This window comes from Emydura macquarii, unplaced genomic scaffold (genome assembly GCF_026122565.2).
Source record: "Emydura macquarii macquarii isolate MOO-44397 ecotype Brisbane River unplaced genomic scaffold, CSIRO-AGI_Emac_v2 contig_1644, whole genome shotgun sequence".
NCBI lineage: Eukaryota > Metazoa > Chordata > Testudines > Chelidae > Emydura > Emydura macquarii.
Window position 1 is genome coordinate 19046886 of NW_027131781.1, and position 18720 is coordinate 19065605.

Here is an 18720-nt window from a genome sequence, read left to right on the forward strand (position 1 = left end):
GTCTTTGTATGAATTCAGGAAGCACTAATAAAATCAGTGCTTCCACTAAATTTCATTTCAGGCAGAGCAGAAACATTTCCTCAGTATATGGTTCAGGACAGATTATAATTTCAGATCTGTGAAAGCAAAATGTCTCAAAAAATTCACAAAGGCGCTTACATGCAAGCAGCAATGTGTGGCAGACAGTGAAAATAGAATCTGGCTCCCCAAGCTGGTAGGTGTTCACTATTTTTTAGAGTAAAAATACAATTATCACTAATCCATCTAGTGAAGTGCAGGCTAACAAAAAGAAGTTCAAGGGTTTTTAGAATTTTTTTCTCTTGCTATCTTTTTTTAATATGAAATTTGAACGGCAAATAAACTCAGTTGGTTGCACCTATGGCAATAGTCCTTATACTTACAGCTCACATACCAATTCAACACCAGATGCTGTATTTATGAGGCTAGTGGATCCTGATTAATTTAAAAATATATTTCCATCCCATGTAATTTGTATACACTTGGGAAACTACCACAGGTCCCTCCCATGTCCCGCTAATCTTTCCAAGGAAAGTGCCCTTCAGTGGGATATCCTTGTTTCTTTATTTACTTGGAGGAAGTAAATAAGGCCCAGAATGGGAGGTGGAGAAAAAAGCAAAACTCCATTAAGGGAAAACTTGATTCAAATACAGAAACTTGAAATACTCAGTATTATACTTTGATCTGAGGATCTCAAAGCACAATATAAATGTTAAACCAATTAAACCCACTTGCCCACGATTGCAGAGTGAATCAGTGGCAAAGATGGGTCTAAGACACATGAGTCTTCACCTGCAGTCATCTATTCTAACTCTAAACCACGTTATATTAATGGGTTTTTAGTAAGACATAATTTTCTGACATCCTTAAAATTGCACAGAATTCACAAATTCTCTCCCCCCCAATCATCCCATTGTCACGTGAATGCAGTCTTATTCTGCTGCGGTGTTTGGTTTTTTTTCCAGTCTTCTACATTTTTTCTTTTCTTCAGGAAACTGGGAAAGAGGGACATAAAGGAGAAGAGGAACCTCTTCACTCCCTCCATTGCTTACATCTGAGGAAAGATGGATAAACGTGCTGGGCCTCTCCCTTGCACTGAGTCCCCAGATTGAAGGAACCATGTGTCCAAGGATTAAAAATTTAATCTGGGGGCTCAATGCAATCCCCCCAGTTCACTTTCCAAGCAAAGCATCTTTCTGCCTTTCAGCTTCAATACCCTTTACATATTTTTTTTTACATCCCTCCATGTATTTTTATTTCAAGTGAGATTGCACTCTAGACACTGAAAACACACACACACCCCCAATATTCGAGGTCAAGATAACCCTTCCTGGTTATTCAGTTCCCTTCCAGGAGAGAGAACCCATCTACAACTGCTTTGTCTTCATTGGTAAAAAGACAAAGTAACTCCAAACCTGCAGTTGTGTCATCATTATGCTTTGGATCTGGCTATGATGTGCTGGAGTCTCTTTTGATCGTGGCACTTTTTCCTTTAATGATTAAGTTTTGAAAGGATCTTTTTTTTGTACCCCAATTTTCTAATTTCAGTGTTGAATAAAACATTTTGCCAGGTTGGTATGGTGTGTGGTGTCCGTTATGGAATCTAGGATGGAGAGTTCACAGCGATGTAACACTCTACAACATACCACCAAACAGCATATTACTCTGGGAAATCTGGAAAGGTTCAATATTTAAAAAAAAAAGAGATGTGGTGATGGAAGGCTTGGATATAGAATAAACAAAGCTATTTTGGGGAAAAAAAATCTCACTGTATGGGACTAAATGTATTTTACATGCTGATTCAATAATTCTTAACAATTACTGTCTGACTGAGAATTACTCAAGTTTCAAAAGGTGTTGTGTATATTAAGGAACAAGTTTGGGTATATTTACTGTCATTTTTGTCTTGTAGTTACTTTTACAATGGAGCATATACTTTGAGCAAATGAGGGAAATGCAGTTACACATTTAAATCTGTATTTAATGTATATCAGCTAAAACCTTCCATAAATAAATCTACATTGGTTTTTGGTCTAAAAAAAGTGCATTGAGTCACCAGGTTTGTCATCCTATATTTTTTACCCAATGTGTTTAAAAAATTTTAAAACACTTTTAGTAAAACTACTTTTAGGTGCCACTTTCTTTGTATAACTTATACAGTAATTTCAGGTTATTAATGATCTGAAAAAGAAAATCATAGCAAATCATATATGGTGGGAAAAACTGTCCTTCTTAATAGTGTGCTGTATTTGCATAAGGGATGGAACAGAGAAGGGTTACTAGATACTAAAGAGAGAGATTTACAGGAAGCAAATCTGCCAGCTGTAAGCCTGAAATCAAGTTACAGTACAGATTTCAGAGGGGAAGTGTTGTGGGTTTTTCAAATTAAATGCATCTGTGCAATGAATCATATGGACTAATCTGACACAGTATTGCATTTTCCCTTTATATGCCAGTTGTTTTGAATTTAACTGAGGAATCTGACAGTTGTCTGCACACACTCATTCTCTAATGCGGACATGAAGGCTTTTGAGACTACTATGAAAACGGAAGTATACCTGTGTGCCATGCTATCAGTCTTTTACAAGCTGCGTGATACCCAATACTGCTGATGAGGGATATCTCTGTGGTTTCTTAATGAAGCTATTAAAAGCAAGCAGAATTTTTCCTTCTCTTTAATCAAAAGGACAATACATTTTATAAATATGGTCAATAACAAAATGTTAGACATTCAATAGATTTGAATATTTTATTTTGACTTTACATGCGGTGTTAAAAACCCAAAGAACGTATTATTTACACATCCACAATACAAGTTTACAAGATACCTATACATGTTAAAGTACTCTTTAGTATAGAGCAGCTTCTTTTTTAGGGTTACTTTTTATGCCGTACCATTAAAAAAGATACAATCTGCACAAATGGATAAAGCATTTTTTTATTATTAAATTAACAGAATGACTAGGTTGAATGTTAGAAATTTCAACATAAATACTGATAGAACTCACATTACCATCTACAAGGCAGCACAATGTTACAGAAAGTTATCAGGGTTCATATCAGTGTTCATACATATTTGTTTCGGTTTCACACAAGTCTGTATTAATATTTGTAAAGTGAATTCAGATCAGTCTGTCATTTGCTGATTGAGTAGAGTTTGTTTTTTAATTTTTATTAATCTATAGGGTTTTAGTTGCAATACTGAAATGTTTAGGAAAAGAGATCACAGGATTATGGATATATAGGTCTCAGGAAATAAAAGTTCCTGACCAAAAACAGCCTGAAAGCAAAGAGGAAATAAAAAGGAACAAGTTCTATTCTTTATTCTATGTTTTGTAATAGTGATCTACTTTTCAGACTAGCCTTTTCTCTTCCTTGACATATAATCTAAATCTTCTTCATCTCTGAAACTGACTGAAGGGATTTGTCTTACTAATTAATAAGTATTCCTCTGCCATGGTTATTTCTATGGTTATGGTCAATGAACAATGTAGTAGTCTGTAGTTTGCAAGCTAAAACAGCCACCTGTGCTGAACTTCAGCTGCAAGTGGATACTGTAAAACCGACTAAATGGTTTAGCCAACTTTAGCAGGTGTTCCATTACCCTAGAAACCTCATTTGATTTCACATTGTATCTGTTCAGTGGAATGCTTATCATGGCAAGGTGATTTAATACTGCTGTCTTCTTGAATTGTAGGCTGCCTTTATTTACCATTAATTATTCCTGCTTTTTATCTTTTTTTGGGTGCTTGTTAAGAGAATTACAACTGGCGCTCAGAAAATATGATGTGCTGTATTGAGGACACTTGACAGATTTTCTTAGTACTTTTATCATTCGCATGAATAAGGCACAAAATGCACAGATTCAGGTAAACTCACACATAATATTTACAGAATATCGTCATTACCTGCATGACTTTGAAGAAAATACTTACATGACACAACATAAACAAATTGATTGCACTACAGTTGAGTTTTCACAGACTGCTTCTGCCAGCCAATTAGTGCTGCTTCCTTTATATTGACAAGGGTCTATTAGAGTGTAGGATGTTATTAAATGCAACAAAAAGGTAATCTTTTATTATACAGGCATTGCCTGGTGTGTTCTAGATTAGCTGCCCTCAATGAGAACTACAGGGGCTCAAATTCACAGTGGCCAGGTATTGAATGGAGGAACTGTGGAAATACAGTGAGATTCTCCCCATCTCACCCCAAAACACTAGATTTGAAATGTACAGATCTGAATCAATAGCAGCATAATTAAGTTATTTTAGAATTAATGCATTTGTACTCTTTCATTGGGTTACAAATTCAGCAATGCTTATTATCTGGAACGCTGACTGAGATGCACAGTTCCTCTCTTGCTATCTCCAAACTGAACCCAATGGACTGCAGAAGGAAGAGAGTCATTTGTTTGTTCAGTCATGATCAATGTAAACAGTTCCACAGCATAAAAGATGCAATGGCAATCTAAGTACCACCTAGTGTGTACAATACACACACACACACACACACATATACATACACACACACACAGCTTTATCTGTGGCATAAACAAAACGCCAAACATGGAAACAAACAATGCTACTGTTGGGCCAGAGACTGAATTTCAGCAAATTGCTTATTAACCCAGCTATTCATTGAGACATTACCCTTTTCTGACATTTGTGCAAGAGGCAAGGTGAATGCATACATACTAAAGTGTTCACATTTAATGGGAAGACCACCCATAATGGCAGTCTAAAATGGAACCCATTTTCAAGTAATTGCTTACAGATTTTTCCAAGTATTTTATCAGCTAGTTAGAACAGTAAAGTAGCCCCACTCCCGTTGTGCTACATGTCTCCTTAGCTCCAAACAAAAGAAATGTAATGACCAGCACCTTTCTTTGTTTATTTTAGCAAGTCTTGCTGTAGCAATGTGTGGCAAGACATAGATGTTGCTGAAGTAAAGACAGTTTCTTTGGCCACTTTGTTCTCTCTAATTACAAGCAAGTCTCTGTCTTATGTCTCTCCCACAACCTGTACAGGTCAATACCACACACTAATAGAATATACAATTCCTAGTAGCTGTATTTGTTCAGTGGTCTGACTGAAGTTGTTTGAGGAACGAATGAGGGTTTTGGTGGCACGTCAGGTTTTATGGATGGTGTCCTCTTTATCCCTGTGCGAGGAAGGGTTCCATTGCTTGTGTAACTGCTTTGTCTGGATAAAGAAGGCTGTAGGTGAACGCTGACTGGCGTCCCTTGCATGTAGTCCATCTTTGTGCCTGTAGCAGGAGGCATGTACCCCCCGCGGTTAATGCTAGGCTGTCTGGATAACAAAACACCATTTGGTGAGTTTAAGTTTTTAGGAAGGGCAGATATTGAATGCCTTTGTGAAGGATTTTTGTGATAGCCCCTTTGTCTTTCTAAAGAGGTCATTGGTACTGCTGGGGTAGTAGGGACATCCACCCGTTTTGTTGGACTATTTCGTGGAAGAGTAGATGGAGGAGAGTACAAAGATGCCTCCCTGTTAGGAACTTTAGGGGGAATCTCAGACATATTTCCCATTGGATCCATCATTAAAGTCTGGCGAGCCACTTGAATGTCTCCCATAATTGATTTGGGATTATTAGGCGTTTCGTTTAAATGTTTCAGAAAATCATTCAGGGTGTTCCTGGAATCAACAGATCTCCTGTGGTCTCTCTTGCTTGACGGTTTTGTCAGTGGGTGATCAATATTTTGCATCTTTTTGTCTGCTTTATGCGCATTAGAATTTGAGAAAGATGTGTTGTAGTCATGGGTTGCATTGGGAAGAACAATAGCACTGGGAATATGTCCATGACTTAATGGAGAATGGGGTGGGGGACTGGAAGGAAAAAACTGAGGACTTTTTAGAGAGGTTTCTTTTCTTGAAGCATTGAGGTTGCTATGCGCCTTCTCTGACTGACTCTTCATTACCTGCAGTGTCTTTTGTTGCAGTACTGGTGTGGATTCAGGAGTAGGAAGTGCAGCTAATTCTGGAGGCTGGCCTCTGTGGTCCATTATCATGGACTTTGTATCACCATTCGGTGGCAGTTCTTTTCTGCTACTCAAAAGATTTGTGTACAGTTTAGGTGAATCAATGTTTTGCTGATATTCCTTGACAGGACTATCAAATAACCCATTCAGTTTAGCAAAACTTCCACTGGAGTCTGTACAAGACTGAGCAGATTCTGCATCTTTGTGTATTTTTCTGGATTTCCGTACAAATATATCTCGGTAACAGTAAACGGCCACTCCTGCAAGGAAGGCTCCCAGGACAAAAGCAGCAAAGACGCAAGTGATCAGGACGTTCATGTGTACCATTTGATTGGCGTCTCCTGACTGTACTTCCCACCTTACACCTGCAACAAACATACGTGATAGGTTAAAATAATGTACGTCAACTCATGCAATCCAAAATAAAGGTTGCCTGCCGTGGTGAAGGACAAAGATATATAAAATTAGATGAGTGTTTCTGGATTCTATCCTCTATCACATCGGAGAGTGTAAATTTTCTAAATAAAATTTATATGCTGTTATCGAGCAGTACAAATAGAGCCTCTTCACTTCATTTGATAATGAGAAAAGCTTGTCAGTGTTTCTTTCCCCAAATTACATCTAGTTATATACTGTATTGGTCAAGTGTCTGTATGTCCCCAAATATCCTTTAAGGCTCACAAATAGTGGTTTGTATGTTATTAACATTAACTATTTCTGCTGGAAAATTGGGGTTAGAAGGTGCTACTCTGCCAGACTGCATTTAATAACTCATGGAGGAATTTCTCTCTCAATTTCGTGCTGAACTCATAAATCAAAAGAGACAGGATTATGCAAATATTATGTAAAACTAAATAATGTACATATTGCAGTGTTATAAATATGAAAATACTGCGAAAAACATATGAACTAATACTTTCATACTCTGCTATCCTTAGAATACCGTACTCTGCATGATTATTTATATTTTTTACAATTACACTACTTTGTTCATGTATTTTCCTGTTCTTTAGTCAGTAATGAACATTCCACATTGCATATCATTTAAAAGTACATGATTAATAAAAAGTATTAGTTTGTTAAAATCTAGAAGAAGAATGAATATTGGATTAGTTTGTAATTCACATATTAGCATAGTATCTCTTAGATTTTTGGGGTTTTGTTTTCAAAGCAACCACAGACATTTTGCAATTAAGACGGTTAGTTTTCAAAAGTAATTCTGTTAACTATCCCAGGGGAAGCTAACAGGAAGAAGAGTGAGATTGTAGGAATAGATTGACTTTTGTCAGAGGCAAGGCTTTCTGATCATTGTTAATGTTCAGGGTTATAGGTTTTAATGGCGTTGTTGTGCAGAAGAGGAAAGGAGAGAGGAGTAAAGGTTCAAAAATAGAAATGTCACAGAATGTGAATAAGAAACAAGAGCAAATTAGGACCAAAAACATACTGACTTAAAGCAAAACAAAACTGAAAACAACTGAAACAAATTAAAATTACAAATGAACTGCCATAATGGCTGATAGGAAACCTGATATATTTTCATGACTTGGAGAATTGAGGATCTTTTCTTGGCTTGTGACATTTTCAATAAAAGCAGAATTGTGCAAACATGTCTGTCACCAGGATATAATAAGTACCAATAAAAGTCTCATTTGACGTTTTGGCTGTGTTGATTGTAGTAATGTTTTGCCCATCTGAATTCTTTGTTTCTGTAACAGCCTATTCGATCTTTCACTTGATTGAAAGGAAAGGCAACAGAAGGTAATTGAATGTAATATATGAAATCAGACGTCACAATTTTTTTAGTTTTCAGATGAGTAGGGAGTGTGTATGGAGGGGCTCTACACAGCTGTCTGAGTGCAAGCTCTTACGCCTCTGTCCAAAGCTTAATTTCAGCAGATTGAATCTCAAACCTGAGCCTGCATTCCTTGCAAGCCCACTGAACAGAATGGGAGTTTTGGGTGTTCAAGTACAGCCTTGGACCTCTCCTAAGCAGTTTTGTCCACATACACATGGACTCTTACATTGTACTTTAGAATTTGCCTTTAAACATTAGCCAAAGCACTGTCTGTTCGGCTGGGAGACCAGTAGTTTTATCCAAGCTCTAGAACTATTTCTGTTCTCTAACCCATAGAGAGGGGCAAATAACTGGTTTTTCAGTTCCTTGGCCATTTGGAAAAATTGGAGGGGAAAAAATTGTTCTGGGTCAAGCTTGTGACAATTTTTCAAAACTTTTGGTAAACCAAAAAGTGTAATAAATAAATTTTTGGATTGATCAAAGCTTTGTTTAATTTAAGCATTTTAAAATACTTTGTGTATTTTTAAAATAAAGTTTCACAGCAAAAAGTTGTTGTTAAAATTGAAAATGTTTCATTTAAAAAGTTTTTGAAACAAAAATTTTGCTTTTTTGGGGATGTTTATTTTATTTAACCACACCACAGCAGGGAAATCAACCTGAATTTGTAAAATATTTTGGTTGACCTGAATCTGCTTCTTTTAGTGAAAGTTTCATCTGAAAAATGTCACCCAGCTCCAGTAACCAACCGCCTGATGTAAAGCTTGAATTTATATTTGCTATGCATCCAGAATTCCTGCTGACTTCAGCTGGAGTTTTCCAAGCTATGAACATCACTTAGTATGTGTGGGCAAAGTAGGCAAGAGAACTGTGATTGCACTTTCTGTATATTCACAGGAAATAGTATAAACATATTCAAATGATGCTAGACCCAGGATTTTCAAAATTTTAACTGTAACTATCAGGTTTCCACTCAGCTGTAATGTATTCCCTGGTAAGGCCTTACCCTTTGGGACACCTGATAATGGATCAGAATAGTCAGAAGTGTTTGGGTCATCTTGAACTACAAATTTCCGAGAGCCAGTCACTTTAGGTTTCCAGGAACCAATCACTTTAGGTGATATAACTGGGATACTTGCCAGTGTGGTAATGGAAGCTGAGGATAACTCCATGTCTGTGGTGGCAAACAGATTTTTATTAATGTGTATTACAAACAGGCTTTCCTCACTATTTCGTGATATTTCTAAATTATAGCTGGAGAAGGCATTTAATGGGAGTTACATGTCAGGGCAATATATGACCTACACTTCAAGAAGTACACAGGGCTGCCAAAAATTAGATTAAAAGTACAAATAATACATTAAATAACGTTCGGGCTGTTGTTCAAAAGCCAGGAAAGTTAAAAGGAAGGCAGTGTGGAAGTTATTGTAAGCAACTGGGGTGGGGGGGGGAGGGGGGGTGAAGGGAGAATGCACAACTTATTCTACTTCATTGCTGTATTGTTTACATTTAGTCAAGCTGTTTATTTTATTTCACCATCTTCTAAAAATCTCTTAAAAAAATGTGTATTAGTGACCTTGTAAGAGGCCAAAAGACTAAATATTCCTGAGAGAACAGATCAGCTCTGTTAGAGCTGTTACAGGCACCAGTTGCAGAAAATTCACATTTTTATCCCTTCTATTGTAATGGCTCCTAAGGAACTGTGCTGTCTAGATCCTTTTTAATAATGAATTTAGTGTATAAAGTCATTATGGCTTATGTGGTAATACACATGATCAGCAGATCTAGTGAGCCTAATAGTCTACAGAGAGACTACTTTGCATGAGCAAATCTCTAATTTGTGCACACAAAGGTAGACAGATTTAGCCAGGTGTGCCTGCAATCAGGGATTTGCCTTAGAAAAGTAAGCACTCAAATACGTGCTAATTCAGGGCTTGAATAGTAGGTTCATTATGTCTGTGTCCTAACAAATCAGACTGAAAGTTTAATCAATGAAGTAAACTTTAATGCAAATAAAGCAGCACTTTCAAGTAATAAGCTCATTTCCCTCCTCCCCCTAAATTTACACCATGATTTATATTATGGACAAATAAATCTGCAAACTATTTGTCTATCAAACACAGCCCCCTGGGTGAGCTGCAGAAATGCAAATACCGTCAGAAACCAAACCACAAAATGTGTTGCATTCCCCCAATTTAAACAATCACATGGATATCCTTCAGATTTGGCAAACCGCAATGGCCCGTGGCTGAAACCCCAGAGACCAAGTTTCAGTCTGGACCAGACTCCAGAAAATAAGGGCTTGATGGTGCTCCAGTCGAAGTCAATAATGGTTTTACTATTGAATTCAACAAAGCAGCATTGGCTCCTATATTCCAGGAAAATAGGGGTTTTCAGTGAAAATGCTGTGGGAAAAAATGCTGAAAGGAGAAAGGCCGTGACGACACTGCACCAAAGTCTCTACTCCAGCATCAGTGTGCTATAGCCCTTGTTCTGCTACACAGTTTGTTGATGTTAAATGATTAACATTAGCATAAATTATTGAAACATTTCTAGAAAATGTGTATTTGCTTCATAAGATGGTGGGGGGGGAGGTAGAGGAAAAAAGAAGGAAGATGATGAGCTTTTGCCATCCATCTACTAGAGATGCATGGCAGGGGCATTCACAAATGCATGAGTGGGAGAAAGAGTAAAGCTCAGTGGACTTTCGAGCAGTGAAGATGTCATCTATGTTAATCAGGCTCTTTAATAAAGGATATGTTTCAATAAATAATGAGCTGTTAACATGCGGCTACACAGGGTGAAGTGCTGAGTGAGAAGAGTCCAGCTATCTTTACCATCAGTGGGAACATGAGTAAAAGCACAAAAATGAAGGCTTGCCAACTGCGCAAAAGGAAGGGAAAAAAGGGCTGAAAATGCTGAACTGAAGGAAAGAAAAGGTCATTAATTCAAAAAAATTAAAAAAAACTAACCAGATGTTGGGTCGCCAAATATTTTGTAATCTGGTGTAGTTGTAGTAGGCAAAATTTCTAAAAGAATTAAAGGAACAAGTAATCAGTGAAAAGTAACCAAAAGAAAGCAAAAGATTTTAAGACCTGAGTAACTGAAAATAAAAAAGAAAATACGTTCCATTATCAAAAAAGGGAAATTGTTCAATACCTTATTGCTCCTTGGAGTTGATAGCAAAGTGGGGAATGGGAAGGGAGGAGGTAAAACATCTCTGCCACCCACGACCAAATAGCTCAGCTGTGTGACTGTTCGTGGTAATACTAGCTGGTGTGTGCAGGGTGTCACTGAACAGCTCATCATAAATTTAACATCCACAGTGAGGCATGGCCACAAACTACTGTTGACACATTATAAATTAGCAGCAATGACTGTATCTTACCATGGCAGTCCCCAAGCTGGCCTGTATTGCCATAGTCTATGTCTTGCTCATAGCCTCCAATGCTGTGGTTGTATGAAACAAACAAAGAGAACCTGCAATTAATAGCATTAGTAGGGAAACAAATGATTTTCTTCTGAAAGCATAAACCAGACACACACTATATTAAATACAAAAATTATGTTAAAGCTTTAAATTTTTAAGCACGTACACCAAGAAATAAACGAAATTCTCACACTAGCCTTTAACTTACGTACATTACAACCACTCTTGTTTTAACTGGAGTTGTGCATGCCTATCAAATGGCAATATTGGACCCATTATAAATATCGCATTTAACATTATAATTGGTAATTCAATGTGCTCCAAGGGCCTGATGCTGCAAAATGCCTTTGGAAAGCATCAATAGGTACGGATTGGCTGTGGAAACATCTTATATGTTTTCTGCCATAAAATATACTTTCACCTTTGTAAAAATCAAGTTAGCAAATTTCATTCTAATAATCCAAGAAGTTGAGACAAACATAGAAATTTAGGCTGTAGAGGAGACTTTTCCCCAGGTAGTTATGAGCATGTGCAAATAACAGAGGAAATAATCCAAGTCTAAATGCATTCTTGATGGTTGTGATCTCCTCCAAGTGAGTTACTAGAATATTGTAATCTCTTTGCTAAATTGATACTGCTCATGATCAATAATCTGTCTTTCATGCTCCAGGTTGCCCTCTCTATGGGTCTGACTGTACTTACACAGGTAACATACATACTGAAATCAAAGTTTTCCCTAATTAAAGACTACAGAAATGGACCAGAATTTAGCATTCTGTTTTCTTATATATACTAAGAGAAATATAGTATTTTTAGAGCATTACTAAAAGGAGATTTAGTGAATGAGTGCATGCACATATATATTATAAATGTGCATATAGTGTATATAAAACACACGCTGTAACCTACTACAGGCGCATTGGGCTGGTTATAAAAATAGCACTTACAACATGCCAGGTTTCACTCTTCCGCATGTCCCGTGGTCTAGCCAGCCACAGTAGGGGTCTCGTGCAGCAATACAAGACCTGTGCAAGACCAAACCAGAGAAAATGATGTTTCTTCCATCACCAGAGATTGCTGTGCCCTTATTTTATGGGAGAGTTCAGGAATGTAGGCTTACTTTTTACATGATCCATGACGCTCACAGCGACTGAGGGGAATTCTAATAACACAACTGGAGAATGCCACAAATAAAGCATGGTGTTCTTTATCCAACTGAAGGGAAATTACTTTTCTGTCCTCTTCACTCTCTGCATTACACCTGTTTGATAAAAGTCATATGAAATGGTTATTGATATAACTAAAGTGTCCTGTGTAAAGCTTACATTGGAAAAATTTTTGATTTGTCAGTCAATTACAGCTGTATAGGATCTGAAAACAGTATGCTCAACAATTACTACTGCTTCGGAAATGCTTACAAATCAGTAAAAATCACTCTAGTTTGTAGGGTGATCTCCATACAACCTAAGAATTATTAGAGCAGTTTTTTGGCCCTATGGTCTGTGACCTCTGTAGGACAACTCCAAACCCACTAGCTTTGTGATCTCACTATGTCTAATACCACCTGTCTTAGAGCAGAATTTAAAAACCTGCACTGGGTCCATTTGGATTTCAAATGGAACACTTCACATGGCCCTCCTCAAATTTTTTGCTTACAGAACAACAATCTTTATTTCATTAGTGATTATTTTATTTACCACTGAACACTAAAATTCTTTAGAGGAACTCCTGAGCTAAGCTAACACTGTATAGTACTGGTGTTTGGTATGCAGAAGAAAGGATTTATCTACTTGCAGAGTAACTAGATTGCATCAATGACTTAACAGGCATGGAATTAAAATACTCTTTGTTACTCGCAAAAGATGGCACAAAAGAAAAAACCTCACTACTAGTTAGGCCACAAGAAGAAAATGACTAAATGAGATATATACTGGAATATATTTGATATTCTGGAGAGCAGTTCTCATAAAATAATACCTACTTTGCATGATTATACGCATCAATCTCTTCCAGTAATGCGCTGTCATTCAAAGAAAAAGGTCTGGTCTTTGCCAAGATTTTAAGCACCACTCCTGCTTCAGAACCAACAAATATGACTGTGTAGTTTTGGTAGGGGCCAGCAGAATGGTCTACAGCAACAGCAGTCAATCTATATCTACCAAAATAAAAAAGGCACATCATTCATTAGCTTTCAGAAGTAGGTTTCTTTCTGTTTTTTTTTTTAATGTACAGATGTGACTTACTTCACAAAGGTGTCATACCTGACCCGTGTCTTTGTGAACCAGGGCTCCTCAATGACTGATGGAACGGCAGAATCCATCAGCGGATGGGATTTGATGAAGGATAGGGTTTCATCTGGGAAATCAATGGAGGTTTTGTAAGCCTCTGCTAGACCATGTTTTGCACAGCAGCCTGGTCTGAAAAAAAAGCAACATTTTTTTCTCTCAATATTTTTGTTAATGAGAAAAGGTAAGCATTCTGAAAGAGCAGGGCAGGCAGCTGATGAGAATACTTATGGTCCAAGTGAAAACTGCTGCTTCTAGACTAGACTCTCCAATGTGTCATTGACTTAAAGGTAGCAATTTACAGGAATAATATTATTGTGTCACGAGCAAGAATCTTCTACCTTGGCTTAGGTACTTTTTCTTCAGGTACAGCTGTCCAAACAGAGTCCGGAGTCTTTTGTTCTTTAAATCTCCCTTTGAATACTTTCTCAATGTCATCCATGCTGAAAGCGCACACTGCTGAACCAGGGATGCTGTAAAATAAAAAAACCGGTGCCATTGTAGTCTGAATTCTTGCAGCAATCTTAGCTGTAACAGGGAACTGGAGAACTTCTTTTGATGTTCGGTTGCTCCTCTCTCACCTGTTAAGCTGTGTGGTGAATACACCGACAACAGTAGGAACTCCATTGATTTCTATTATGTCTGTGACAGACTGCAGAACATCAAAGTAGAAAAATGAATCCCCAGGAACAGAACAGTTGAGCCGAGCTTTTAGAAATGAAGTCCAGTGTTTTTCCAGTACTCTTTGGGAACCACCCATGTCATTTTTGCATATACGTGCCACACGGGAATACACAGCCTGTACAGGAAACAAAAGGCAAAGAAAAGACTAGCTTATGAAATGCTATGAAAAATACCCCTATTTTCCAAGGATAATTTTGTTAACAGGAACATTGCGGCTCTATAGCTGCTTTTCTGAGTCTGGACAGAAAGGAAGAAAGCAAACAACGTTTAGTTGCTAGTGCATAAGCATTTTAATGCATCACTGAGCCAACACAACACTGCTAGCCTTGCCTCCACCTCTAAAATCATAGTTAGTGAGATTTAAAGTCTTTAATTAACCACGTGTAAATGGTTTAATAATTTACTATAGACTATCCTTCCATGGTGAAGCAGAAGTATCATACACTGCATTAGTATGACTAAAATATTCATTATCTAGAGGTATTAGGGAACTATCTTTTGAACCCTCCCCGTTTTTTTTTAACAGTAGGCATAAGCAGAGTATGTGCTAATTTCCTGCATTAAGGAAATGGCAATGCTAAAGGATATCTGTAGAGAACTTTGTTAACAACAGGACAGGGAGAATGTAAAAAGCTTTAAGGATTTTAAAGTTCCAGCTACATTATACATTGGTCTGCCTGTTCTGACAATTATAAGGATGAAAAAACTGTATCAACATTATACCAGTTCATACAGTATGTTGTAAACTAAACTTGTTGCTGAGGCTATTTTCCATGACAACCATATCTCACCCTGATAAGATTTTTTGATACTTCATAGCTGATTGTGACACACTGACTTTATATACCTACCTTGCCTAAATTATTATGCTCTACAGCAATTTCTCGAAAGAAGAAATAAACATAGTTGCCATATTCTATGGCATGGAGGAAATGTGGTTCTGTAAGAAAGAATGAAGAGAAAGCTGTTTACCTAAAACCATTCAATAAGTAATAGACACTGACTGCTATGCATGACTTAAAGGCTTTCCCTTAGTTACATACCAACTAAAGTGAACTCCAATATTCAAAACACTTTAGGAAGTCCAAATATGGGTGCATTCAAGCTTAAATGAATTTATAGTCTTTAATGTCAGCTAATGGACTGTAAAAAGGCCTCGAAGGAATTGTATTACAGTGAAGGTCTTTGTTACTACAGATTCATTCATTAACCTATTTAACTGTGAGTGTGTGGGGGGGAACCCTTACATTTTAAACAAAGATTGTGCTTTATCAGCACAAAGTTGCTTTCTTATCATTTTGATCTTGCTATACCAAACATTGCATATACATTAACACAGTGTTTATATCAAAACATACATGCTATGATACATTTGATCCTCAAGGCCAATAAAATTACATCTGTCACATACACAGGAAAATAATTTTTTCACAATTACCTTTTATCCATTTGGAATCGTATTTTATTGTTCTCAGTGCAGATCCATCTCCCATGCTGCGATAAATAACAGCATCACTTGCCAAAAAATCTGCTACTGTTGCTGAATACAACTTTCCATCTAAAACAAGAGTCAAAATGTGGTATTAATGGGCCATTAATAATACATAGAATTCTGACGAGCCTATAATCTTCTCTCTTTGTACTGCCACTCTCCCCAAATTTACTCTAACCTAAATTTTAACAATTTAGCTTCTAATCCTTCTGAGACCCTTTAATGTAATCTTAGAATCTGAGGCACGTTGACACCTGCAGCTTCTCTGTGCTTTCTTTTAAAGCCCTCTGGCACCTTCTGCATCATTAATCATTGAGATTGGTTACAGCAAAAATTCTTACCAGCAAAGAGGGCAACATTGGTTTGTCTGGCATCAAATGGGCATCTTGCCAATCCGCTAATTTCCTCTCCGTCATACTCTAACGTATTCAGCTAGAGAAGAAAAATAAAGGTGGTGGTATCCTTTCTGGTCTACATTCCACCATGAAGGAGTAACATTACTTTTACATATACCTTAACTCTATATGATGGTTTCTATGCATTTTTATCTAATATTGCATAATACTCAAGAAAAGAAGCATTCTGCAAACACACACCCACACCAAAAAGTTTAACCATCACAACACAACTACTTTGCAAACCTATACAATAACAGATTAATGGCATATTATTTAATGCACTTACCCAGTAGTATCTGCACATGGGGTTAAAAGCATTTGTACCACAGACAAACACCATATCATCATTTCTGGGAACAAAGACTTTAATAAAGTTATGGCATTCATCCTGAAAAAATAAAAACTTTTATTAAAACCAGATTTCACACCTGCAATTAATAGTATTACATTTGCTGCTCTGTATATGATTAACATACTTTGTGTTTGCCTTTCATGGCGCAGTTCTCTCTGTCCTGCTGTCTGGATCTCCAGGTTAATTTCTGTTTAAATCAAATCAAATAAAAGTTTACATCTTGTCCTGAAAATTCCTTAAAAAAAAAAAATCAAATCAATTTCCTTACATCTACTCACCTTGCTTGGAGTAACTTCTGTCTTAGGAACGTCATTTAAATTTACAGTATAAACCTGATCCCTATTGCAAACAAGAGAATAAGACACACTAAGCGAATGCACGAATATTTTCAATGTCTGCATGGTTTTGCTATCATAGGCATGCGCACGGGGTGTGCCGGGTGTTTGAAACATACGGCCTGCGGGAGGGTAGAGCTGCCACTGAAAAGAGTGGATGGTGCGCAATTTCTCGGTGGACGGCAAGACCCCGCTAGCTGCCACCAAAAAAGAAGGAGCTGGGAGATTTAGTAGCGGATGGGAACACGCCATCTGGGATCTGCCGCCGAAATAGCGCTCCTCATGACATTTCGCGGCAGAGACTAGAACGTGGTGAGAATTCTGCCGGCAGGTAATTCAAATGTGGCCCGCCGGTGGAATTGAGTTTGACACCCCTGATAAAGATCATGGGTGCACATCCTAATGAAATGCATGCCTATGTTTGTTATAGATCTATTTATTAGGACACTTGTTAGACAAAGAATATATTTTGAAGCCCTTATGGATTTTCTTGTCTAACACAAGGAGGTCAACTTTGGGCATTTTTGGTTCCAGTCAGTGTAGTGGTTTCAGATAACATCTATGTTTTTCAGCTATTCAGCTCTTATCTATCACATGTTGTCCAAGCCCAGATCAGTGTGTCAACGTTCAAAAGTTTTAGACTCTTTTCTTATATCCCTGAAGTGTCATTCCAAGTTTAAAGTGATTAGGAAACATTTTAATCAGGGCTGTAATGTAAAAGAAGGAAAATGATTTAGCATAACTGCAGCAACATATTGCTGCCTTCGGCCTTCAAATCCAATTTTTATATATGGGGCATGGATACTGTTTATTTCTCTGAAGGTTCCCCTCCACCCCAATTCTAATTTTTGGTCATAGTCTGCAGAAGATTATTTTAACAAATTGCCCACATTAATGCCAAACAAAGAGAAAAAAGAATTTAAATCTAATAAACTGACTACAGGAAAATTACCTGCCAGCGATATAAAGTGTGTCTCGAATTTTCAACATCAGTTGAAAGTCCAGCCTGTGTTGAGATTCATTACCTGAAGGGCGTCCTTTAAATACTGGATATTGCCTTGAATCTGCAAGTAAAAATGGGCTACACCATCACTCAGGATTACAGAGCTAAAGAATCAATATACAGCATTGATTAGCAGTATATACTAGGTGTAGAAGGGTTTAAACTAAATTCCTCAAGTAATGTCTTGAATATGAATGAATAAAAGGTGGCCAATGTCAACAAATGTTCTTTTTACTGAAATTATTGCAGTATTTCTGATTGCTTTTTTTAAAAAGAGTTAGAGCAAGTAAATAAATGTGATAAAGAAGACATTTGCAAAAGAATAAACATTTTATATGTCTACGTGTTAATTAAAATTTCAGTTAAAAAAAACAAGCGTCTAGTGTTTTAAAGGTAAGCAATTTGCAGGTCACTTACAATGGTAGTCGACAATATTAATAGGGTCATCGTCTTCAGGAAAGCTGACAGCTAGGGACTGGGACACAGTCAATAGCATCACACAGGCACAAAGCAGAGGCAGCCTCATGGTTGGTGAAAAATAGCACCAGCTTCTTGGTAATACTATTTAACTACCTGTAAAACAGAAATGTGTCAAGGAGGTTTCAATACTACAGGAGGGACAATAAAAGTGACCTCACTGGAGAGAGATTTTTTTTATTTGAATATTAGCAGTGGTGGAGTAAACTAGTTTTTATGAAAGACCCCTTTGTGTATGTTGACACACAACCGCTACGTGACAACGCTGACTAAAGCTTTTGTGAACCGTATTGACGTTTGCTAATTTTTAGTTGAATTTAGAGGCATTTTAGAGGTAGCTGATGAATGTCATCCCAGCTAGATCACAAGGATACATGCAGGCTGCTGACTTGGTGCGAACACTGTTAAAATTGGGATTAGAATTTTAATTAAACTGCACTCTTTCCCTTCCCC

At 37.3% G+C, this 18720-nt stretch overlaps 1 protein-coding gene across 8 annotated transcripts; it reads right to left on the reverse strand.

Moving 5' to 3' along the window:
• Nucleotides 1-2752: 2752 nt before the first annotated feature.
• On the reverse strand, nt 2753-18512 carry SEMA6D (semaphorin 6D). Of its 8 annotated transcripts, none has more exons than XM_067555815.1 (18): nt 18208-18512; nt 17740-17851; nt 16731-16791; nt 16577-16639; nt 16387-16488; nt 16044-16134; nt 15649-15768; nt 15062-15150; nt 14108-14325; nt 13868-13999; nt 13503-13658; nt 13223-13396; nt 12362-12502; nt 12189-12266; nt 11200-11261; nt 10784-10840; nt 8818-8985; nt 2753-6384 (listed from the first exon to the last, which is right to left on the reverse strand). In XM_067555815.1, the coding sequence occupies exons 1-18, from the start codon at nt 18314-18316 to the stop codon at nt 5081-5083; spliced, it is 3237 nt and encodes a 1078-aa protein (XP_067411916.1). In that variant the 5' UTR covers nt 18317-18512; the 3' UTR covers nt 2753-5080. The 8 variants fall into 8 exon arrangements, with proteins under 8 accessions (XP_067411916.1, XP_067411915.1, XP_067411918.1 ...); XM_067555814.1 differs by having other exon boundaries at nt 11200-11291; XM_067555817.1 differs by lacking the exon at nt 10784-10840.
• Between the last annotated feature and the right edge of the window lie 208 nt (nt 18513-18720).